General features: G+C 38.7%; 1 protein-coding gene across 2 annotated transcripts in view; it reads left to right on the plus strand.

Moving 5' to 3' along the window:
• Positions 1 to 10000, plus strand: part of LOC137985048 (mitogen-activated protein kinase kinase kinase kinase 5-like) — a 31497-nt gene that overhangs the window by 21065 nt on the left and 432 nt on the right. For both annotated transcript variants that reach the window (XM_068832483.1, XM_068832484.1), the window contains exons 17-32: positions 303 to 381; positions 486 to 686; positions 1155 to 1217; positions 1629 to 1713; positions 2181 to 2263; positions 2339 to 2399; positions 2770 to 2845; positions 3262 to 3308; positions 4292 to 4395; positions 5725 to 5822; positions 5918 to 5991; positions 6092 to 6157; positions 6485 to 6577; positions 6910 to 6980; positions 7058 to 7113; positions 8471 to 10000. The exon at positions 8471 to 10000 is cut by the window's right edge and continues 432 nt beyond it. In XM_068832483.1, the coding sequence (XP_068688584.1) occupies positions 303 to 381; positions 486 to 686; positions 1155 to 1217; positions 1629 to 1713; positions 2181 to 2263; positions 2339 to 2399; positions 2770 to 2845; positions 3262 to 3308; positions 4292 to 4395; positions 5725 to 5822; positions 5918 to 5991; positions 6092 to 6157; positions 6485 to 6577; positions 6910 to 6980; positions 7058 to 7113; positions 8471 to 8555 (1342 nt within the window). In that variant the 3' untranslated portion in view covers positions 8556 to 10000. The remainder of the gene's footprint in view (positions 1 to 302; positions 382 to 485; positions 687 to 1154; positions 1218 to 1628; positions 1714 to 2180; positions 2264 to 2338; positions 2400 to 2769; positions 2846 to 3261; positions 3309 to 4291; positions 4396 to 5724; positions 5823 to 5917; positions 5992 to 6091; positions 6158 to 6484; positions 6578 to 6909; positions 6981 to 7057; positions 7114 to 8470) is intronic.

The following is a 10000-nucleotide window of genomic DNA, read 5'->3' on the forward strand; positions in this document are numbered from 1 at the left end:
GAGAATTGGGGCAGGGGCATTAGGCTTAAAGGGTTAGTAATGCCCTGCCCCAGTCCTCTCATAGGTTCCCCTTGTGCCCGTTATAAATTTCACGCAAAACCTGTTGGAGAACTTCCTCACAGGCAATAGGCCTTGAAAAATATCTAATTCACAGTACTGGTTGTTTGTTGTAATAGTCAGCAAGTTACAAAGCATAGAACATTTCACTGAAAGAAGTGATTTTATACTTGCAATAATGATTTGAATAAGAATTTTGTTTTTTTACAAAACTTAATTATTATTTTGTGATCTTTTTATGTCAGGGATGAGGACAGTGGAACAATGAAGGTTCTTAAGGATGGAGAGGATGAAACGCCCCCACCCCTACCCCCTAAAACACATGTAAGCCCTTTACTTGTCAATATCAAAAATATGCAAACCAGTAACAATTTTTAGACAACAATATTGAAGTAACATTCATAATAATTATCTTTATTTACTTTCAGCAAAACCGTAATTCACATTATCAAGTGCCACAAGCAAGTCTAAAAAAACCAGTTCCCCCACCAAAACCAGGACACCTAAAAGTGGCTCGTGCAAGTAGCAACCAGGAAATAGGAGTGGCAAGAATCCAATCAGAAAAAACGAGAAATTATTCTGATGCAGATGCTCAGGGAAGGGCTCCACCACCAAATGTACCACCACCGGTATATCATTATCTCATCCACATTAAAGTTTTTTTTGAAGAATTCCCAGAACTCTCAGCTGGAAATTGTTTTTCATGTAAAAGCCATGCAGTCCAACTCAGAAGCTTAGCTTGATGCTTCATGATTTTGTTTTTGCACATAAATAACTTTTAAGTGAATCTGATTGCAGCTGTTCTTTGTTTTGTGCTATGTTGCACCCTGTCAATGTTGTAAAGTAATAATATTAATAATTTTTTTAATGTTTATTTGTCTGACCTTATATAGAAATCTTTTGCACTTGGAAAAAATGGGAGACTCTAAAGAAGTAAATGTTGCTCTGAGTTTGATTGGAGAAACTCTTAAACTTATCTCATACTCTCCACAACCATAATTATCGCATCAATTATGATGTGCTATCAGCACAAAATTCTGATGAATGACCTGTGTTGACTGTATCTGAGTCATGTTCTCATTTTTGCTTTTCTACAGAAACTTCCTGTGGGAGGACGCTCATCTGACCCAGGGAGACCTTCTTCTGCCCGAAAACCATCTGTGAGAACCAAAATCTTCTGCTTAAAATGAATGAAAATACTGTGAAAAGGCCACTTCTTATCTTTGCCCGTTTTATCTTCTTATTGTCATTCTAAGTGTTCCATGGTTAACCAGTTAGAGAAGAACTTTGTTGAGAAATTGAGGTAACTTCAACCTGAGCCAGATGACGCTTTCAAGTGGATGTGATACATTGCATCCCTTGCTTTGAATGGAAAAACATGTTCCCCTTCAAATGCTGCAGGACCCTGCACATCTAGTCAAAGCAAATCACTGGCCAAGAGCTCATACTAGTAGGACTGAGATTCACTGGTGACACATCAATATAATAGATTACTTGTAAGACCAATGCTTCTGTAGGCACTTAATCAAAATATTTAATTCATTAATTTTACAATGAAAGTTTACTTTTAGGTCACTACATGTTTTTCGAAGATTTTTAACGAGTGTCCTCTCCACATTTATTGCACTGGGCTTTGGGTAAATCCCAATACAAGAGGTAAGAAAGCACTGAGTTAGGCAACTTCATACACCTGTGAGAAGTTTGTGTCTAAACTATTAGTGATATATACAAAATGTAAGTAAATATACAAACTCTTCTTCAGAGAATAATAGGCGGCTTTCTAATACAACTGGTATTCTGGAAGGAAAAAAAAACGTCACCAGTCAGCTACCCCATTCCTTACTGGTGCATCCCCTCCTTAGAAAAATCCTAGATCCACCCCTGTAAAGTATGTTAATTAGTATGCTGTACTTAAATTACAAAATTTTCCTTGTGTAATTTAGAAACAAAAATTAATACTAATAAAGGAATCAATTGAAGTCTACACAAGTGACCTGGATATTTAGTGTTTTCGGTTGTACAAGTCTTGGTTGTAAGTCTCTTAAATATTTGTAAAAATTCTCTAAAGCCTTACACCTGCTTTTGGCAACACTTATAATTTTGTACTTTTTTACATTGTTTAGAAAAACACATCATTGTAGGAGCAGAAGAGGGTGTGTACTCCCTAAATTTTAGCGAGCAGTTACATGAGGCAGAAATGGAGCAGGTACTTTATGGAAGAAAATGACAAGCTCTTAGATTAATGGCGGTTGTTATATATGATCAACATTTTTTGTTTCAGGTTTCTGCAAGAAGATGTACATGGTTATCAATATTTCAAAGTGTGATGGTTTCCCTTCAAGGTATTGCTCTTGAACCGTTGTAGTATTTTTTATAAAATCCCTTATATCATAAATGGAATTCCATTTATGATAGAGCCTATTCACGTATGTGCCATCATGATTTGTAACTGAAACAAGAGAAAGATTTGCATGCAGAGAGAGTTCCGTTATGGGGTGGGGGGTACTAGTTTTTTCAGTGTTAACAAAAAACGGTATGTGTTTCTTTGTTTTTGGACATCATCATTGCCAACATGCACATAGCTCTGTTGTATAATTACAAATACATTTAAGTTATTTTGTTTGTGATTGTTCAAGTATATTTTTGTGGAGGTGGGGTCTTGAATCTGTGAGGTACACCGCTAATCGTAAAGTAACCCATTTGCTTTTGCAGGGTCTCCCAATTGTGTTTACATGCAAAATTTAGATACCCTTCATGACAGGCAGGCATTTTTTCAAACAGTGGCGAGGTGAGTAGAAATTCACCATACCGATTCATTGGAGAGGAGACTAATTCCTAGTATAAATGATACTTTGAGTTAAATTTTGGCGGAAGTTCTTGTACGTTCCCTCTTTTGTGCTTAGAGTGTGTGTATTCATATGGTTACATAAGCAAGTACTGTAATCTTTGCACAGATTGAAACTGTCAAATAGTAGCTTATTCACTACATAGAGTTGTCTGTTCTTTGAACAACAGGGCACTGGTCTTTATAAAGACAAGTAGATCATCTCATTGTTTTTGGAAGTTCTTGTAAAGAAAACCTGTCCTTTTCTTTGGTATTTTGAGAGTTCTTGAACTGGCACTATATTTCAGTGGTAGGATGTAAATTATCCTTATTAACTTTTCTTTTCTTTTCTTTTCTTTTTTTTTTTTTTTCTTTAACAGGAATAACAAGATATCTGAAACAAGAGGTTGTTCAAAGTGCTGCATTGGTATGGCAATGTTTTTGTATTTACCAACCATGACCCAAGTTATTTAACTTGGAAACCTACGACCTCGCTCTTCTTTGAACGACTAGCATTAACACACTAATTATTTACTGATTGTGATTCCCAATCATTGGAAGTCTTCAAAGGAAAAGAAAAGGAAAGGAACTTTATTTAAGCGTCTAGTCTTCTAGCGCTGGAACGCTAATTAAGGACACTAAACTGAAATCAACAAATTAACGCAAATCATACCAATGCAACGTTATAGAGTTCTTTCTTAGTATTATCATATGGCCCATACGGCCCCGCGCGCGCTTTCGTGTGTTAAGCACGTGCGTTTTTGAGACGCGGACGACAACATTGACATTTCTAAGTATCTTTTCTCCATTACAGATGATTAATATAAATCCCTGGAAAACACCACTGCCCTGGCACGCGAAATGTTCTCTTGCGGTTGCCGTCCGGAAAAATCACCGTATGAGGGCCGTACGCCTTAGCGCAAGCAGGGCCGAAAAAGACCCTACCGCCCTGCTAAGAACACGTACTGCTCCGTGCGATGCGATTTCACAGGATTTCGTCTCTTTTAAACATCCAAGTTATTTACAACCAGAAAAGCAAATGCAAACAACATATTAGATAATTTTCTGTGCAAATGTTTGTTTCATATTTTGTCCAGACTTCATACTCTGAGTGCTCATGAATAGTAAAAAGAAACCATATGATAAAATGCTTATGGACTGAGTTTACGCCTGGCCGAACAGGAAAATACTTGGTCCTCGGTAATGGTGCACGGACCTCGCTGCGCTCGGTGCGTACGCCATGACCTCGGACCAAATATTTTCCCGTCCGGCCCTCCTACGCAGTCAATAAGTACATGTACATAGTACTTCAGAAACTTTTCTATGCATCGGAAATCTTGATTGGGGATTTAATCACAAGTGGTCATTGTGACTCGATTTGATTGCATACGTACTATTATTTTTCCCCAGTCAATAATCCATACAATAGTCAAACCTACCTTTGTGTGGCGATGTCAAAAAGCGTTCTTCTTTATCAGTGGTATGAGCCATGGCATAGATTCATGAAAGTCCAGGTACTGATGTAGTGTGTGTGCTGTTTTATATTTTGTTCTTTCAAGTTTTTAATTGTGAAGTTGTCTTTGGTGGTTTTGGTGAAATTATCTATTTCATTTTTTGCGTGTATGTTTGAAAATTATTTCTCTTAAAAGAAGGTAAATAACCACCACTTTCATCAACACTGAGGTGAATTATTTTTTTTACTACATACCAAACATACTGAATAACTACTGGACCAAAAAATTCTTAAGAAAGGTTTACTTGCAGCCTTCTTCGGCCTTTCGAAGATAAATAGCACTTGCCACCTGTCATTACCAATCATAACACTTGCGAGAAGCACTGTTCACCTGTGCGGTATATTTTACAGTTATTCAATGAGCTCTCAGTGGATATGAAAATTTAATAGTAAATGCTGTGCTGATAACTACTTTAGTGAATAATCATGCAAGAATGCTAGAAACTCGATATCAGAGGTTGAACGTTTAACAAACTAATTTATTATTTCACTATTACTCCATTTTACCATATGTGGTCAAGAGAACTCGTAAAATATGAGACGGCAATACACCGTAGTATCCCGGTTTGACCGGTTTAGAACAGCAAATACGGACGGAACGGATTTTCAATGAAAGAAATAGTTTTAAACACGATACAAAGCCTGAGAATTTAGCTTGTCATCCCTTGTAAAGCCTGGTTTACACTGCGACATAAGCATAAGCATAACGAAGTTCACACTTGTCGCATAAGCATAAGAGAAGTAACATACGCAAGCGTAGTTAGCTCCAGGAAAATGAGACGAGCCACGTTCCAAAATGGCGGACGGTCTTATGCTTATGTTAATGTTGCACCGGTTTACACAGTTATTTGCGTGACATAAGCATAACCATAAACATAAGAAAATGGAAACGATTCCTTTTTCTTATGCTTATGCTTATGCTTATGTCTTAGTGTAAACCAGGCTTAACTTGTCATTTCGTTTATCCAATCAAATAAAGGACATTTGGCTGGCTTTTTGTGCTGTTTACATCGTTCGCACGCACCCTGAAGGACAGATGATGCATTTTGAAAAAAACACTCTTACCAAATAAAATTGAAGCAAAACTTTTTATGATGCATTAAAAAAAACACTCTTACCAAATAAAATTGAAGCAAAAAGTTTTTGTAGTGGAATAATAAATCTCTTATTCTATGCTTGTAATAATAATACTCGTGGGCTTTTTCTTCATTGCTCGTATTTTTCTTCGCCCTTGCGGGGCTCGAAAAAATACTACGCAACTCGCAAAATATCGGCTCGTATTATACGTTAAGCCATCGAATAAGATGTATAAATTCCATCTCATTCACAGTATTATGATGTGGACATCCCGTCACCGCCCACGCTGTTTGAGCCTTTGGTGATATCGGACCTTGAGTATCCATTGATCTGCGTTGGAGTTAAGGAAAAGTAAGGGTCACATTTCAAAAGGTCTTGACTTTTTAGTACGCTTTTATTCAGTTTTTCTTTTGTTGATCTTTTCTTGAATGTTGCTTTTCCTTTAGGCCTGATGGCGATCTGCACTTTGACTGTGTTAATCTGAATTCCCTGTCTAATTGGTTCGTGGACAAACCTGAAGGTAACTTTGGTTTTGTTTTTCTGAAAAACGAAAACCTGTATTCAGGTGAAGACACTCTTCCCAGTTCTCCAAACTTTTTCTCACCAATGTATTTTTTCAGGACAGAGAATTGATGCAGAAACCGTTGATCATTTGGAAAAGGACACTGTTCTTGTAGCGTTTGATAGTAAGTTAAACATATTACCCATGAAGTATTGGATAGTCTGTTTAATGGTTTTTGGTACCGTAAGACACGCGACTTGGGAAACATAGAAAGCAAGTTTTGGTATGTCTTAAAATTATTTCGATAAATATTTAAAATGATAGAATTTGGCGGAAAGGATTGGTGTTGCGCGATTTTTGTTGAGGTATAATCTTGTTTGCTGCACGAAGTCCGATAATACTACATGTACATGTATAGTGAGTTTTTAAGTAATGTACTTTTTTGGTTCGTATGCTGGTGTTGCTTGAAATGACAATCGTGTTTTATTTTCTGTGTAAATTGTGTGGTCAGAGACTATTAGGTTTGTCAATCTTGAAGGAAAACTCAAACAGTTCAGAAGACAAATGTCGGAGATTCATTTCGATATCAAACCAGAATCTGTAGGTAAGTTTGCTATACTCCCGTTTTGACAATTAATTTGATAATTTTGTTACCTTCTTTCATGCCGGTTGAACCCGCTGACCAATAGGACACTTTTTGTGTAAGGACTTGGATGTATGACCAAGCACACTAGGAGTTTAGTGGAATTATGTTTATAGCATAATTTTGTATTCTCAACCGTAAGCTTAAAACTATGTTTAGATCGTAATAATTGTTCACCCCTTTTATAACGTTTAAACGATAAATAAACGATGTATACTCTCTAAGTGAACTTTAGCGGTCTAACATTTTGTCAGTTTATTGTTAACTGGGCTTTTGACTCCGTCCTTTTTCAGTATGTTTACAAGGAAGTGTGCTAGCGTTTCATGAGCATGGATTACAGGGAAGGAGTCTTCACAGTGGCAGGGTATAACTAAATCATCCTCGGATTCTGTTCCATATTCTTTCATGGTCATTGAGCGTGTTGGTATTTTCTTTTTCTAGGTTAATGTTGAGATGAATGACCCAAAACGGACCTTTAGACTGCTTGGATGCGAGAGGTATGTTCATTAGGGTCGGGAAGTCAGTTTAGGCAAAGGCGACAATGGCAGTTATAAATACAGGGTCGCATTATTGGCATCAGAAAGCAGTGGTCCCAAGTCTTTCCAAGTCAGTAATGTGCATTTACTGTCTATAAATTAAAGGGGCTTGAACGCAATTAGGATTGAAAAGAGAGAACTGAAATTTCAGCTTCGCGTTCTAACCTTTCAACACCTTTCTCACCTCTCACCTTTTAACAGAGATGTGCAGAGCCATTGGTTTTGCTCTTAAAACATGGTCTTTTATATCGTCTCCTTTGCCCTCGTGACCTTTATTTCTTAAAGGTAAGGTTATACGGGAAACGTTTTCGTTCAACTTGTCATGCAACAATGTTGCGTTGCAAGTTGTGATGATTTGTTGCACGTATTACCACGCACCAGCCCGATTTGTTACTCAACAAGATTTCATGTTGCAAGTTGAAACAGTGTGTTGCGCAAAGTTGACATGGTTCCTACTTCTCGCAACTAATTTTCGACTTTTTCCTTGCGTCATCAATGCGCGCAACGCAATACACGCCAGAAAACCTTTGTGATTTTCTCAAGAATTTCTCGCCAATATTTGCGGGTGCGCATGCCACCACACGGCCGCCGCGAAGGTTAAAAACGAAAATTTGGGGGTTTGTGGATGATGATTCGCTTTCCATCCGGGCTCCCAGCCCGTTTGGGAAATTCCATCTAGCTTTGAATTTCTATCCACTAGCTTTCCATTCCTCTTCCGTTTTAGGTGTTTGAAAAAATTCGGGTCCCACTGTTTTGTCTATTGCTTGGCAGGTCTTGGCGACAATGGCTGAAATTGTTTGTCGCGAAATCCGAAAGGAATATTCGAGGGCGTGAAAACTCTCGCCGGTTGCCAAGAACCTCAATGCGACAGTGCGACAGCGAGTCGTTCTTCTGGCTTTATTGTTGATCTTACGGTATTTATTGGAAAAGGCTGCTCGTTTCTTACTCTAAGTGGTGCTCTCTTGTCACAAAAAAAATCTCGATACGCAGCATGATCTTCCTACTCGAGTTCCTTCACGAGTTGGTGATACACGGCCTTTTTTTCCCTTCGAGAAATCCACTCCCTCATTATAAACTGTCCTCCTTCTTTTCTTTGGGGTTACCTTCTCTCCTTCGACCAACAACACTATACATGAAGCGGCAACCGTTCGGTTTAAACTGGCCAAACAAGTTGAACGAAAATGTTGCCCGTATTACCTCACCTTAAGCTCCCAATTCTTATTTTGTCAATGTCACGTGTTTTTCACCCAAAGTACACATTGATCAGGGAAATTCGAACTCTTGTCAACACGATCTTTTGCTTTGTTTTTCTTTACAGTATTGCAGTGGTTGAAAGCAAACCCGCGAATCAGCCAAATGCGCCATGTAATCTGTACATTCTGGCCAGTAGTTCTAGAAAGTGAACTCCTTGATGAAGATAGACGCTTATCAGTTCTTTCCCTGCGAAAGGGGATTTCAAATCTCTTCATCGAAGAGGGTAGAATTTTAACGATTCGATCTTGCTTGGATCCCCTTCGTTATCGAAGGGATAGCCTAATGAATATCAACTGTCATCTGTTTCGCCTCGTTTCCTCCAATAAATTAGAGCTGGAAACGTACTTTAGAATTTCCGATGAAATCGTGAGCCAGAATAGTTAGGGATAGCGTAGGCGGAAACGGGGAAGTAGGGGGAGCGCTAATTTAAATCCGATTATCGGCATACGGCAAGATATTTGTCCCTGGGAGTCATTTTCCGTTGTGAAAGGAACTTAGTTCGCTAATACGTTGCCGGAACTGAAATGTAAGTGGATGCAAACATCGACAAATGCCAGATCAGGGATCTCTCTCGCTCCACGTACCTGTGCCCCGTGCGCCTCTCTTCTCGGTTATGTTTTGTAGACTCGAAATTTTCCTGCAAGACTTCAGAAATCGAAGTAAATGCCAATCTTGAAGTAGATCAAATAGAGCAATGCGTATCCAGTATCAACAAAGCTCGTGCTCGATTGTGGGCTGCAGAACATTGTTGGAGGGCCGTTCGCGATGTTTACTGTTCACAGACAGTGATATGAACTCACTTTTGAATTTTAATATTTAAATACAATGGAAGACGTTGTCTCAATCGCCAGTAAACCTCAGGCCCCAGTTGTTCAAAAGGTGGATAATGCTATCCACCGGATAAATCACTGCCCATTGGATAACGCAAATGGTTTCCGTATGACTTGTCCACTGGATAGCGATCGATCCGGCGGATACCGCTATCCATTGTTTGAACGACTGGGGCCAGGTTGGCACATTAAGGAGTTTAAGCACGCAACGTTTTAGAGCCGCGGACGGTAACCGGAAATGAACATTTCGCATACCGGGACAGTAGTATCTCCCAGATTTCAACCTAGTCATCTCTAATGGAGGAAAGATACTTAGCAATATAAAGTTGGTAGTAACAAGACAAGTTAAAAGGGAAAACAGCTCACTTCCGCTTGCCTTCCGCGGCTCAAAAACGTCTCGTGCTTAAACTCCCCATAGAGCGTTTTCACATGACGTCACGGCGGCCATGTTGGTGTTCCAAAACAAAGAAATGGCGGCCATAATGGTGTAACAAACTAATCCTCCGGGAATTGAACTCTATTTTTATTCAAATACTTTCTTTTGTTTCAGTAATCTAATATGGCTGCTAGTCACGTGAGTGAAAACGCTCTATTGTTAATAACGAGTGACGTGAGATCTATTTTCGTTCCCAGATCTCTTATGGAATAATCTAAAATCTGGGTGTGAGAATACATTCCCTTTGGGAGTGGAGAGAGGGTTCTGTTTATATGTTTGAAACTTAAAGAGCGCGAAAATTGTCGTATTTTTTCCTTTGGACAATTAA

This window comes from Montipora foliosa, chromosome 14 (assembly GCF_036669935.1).
Source record: "Montipora foliosa isolate CH-2021 chromosome 14, ASM3666993v2, whole genome shotgun sequence".
Lineage (NCBI taxonomy): Eukaryota > Metazoa > Cnidaria > Anthozoa > Scleractinia > Acroporidae > Montipora > Montipora foliosa.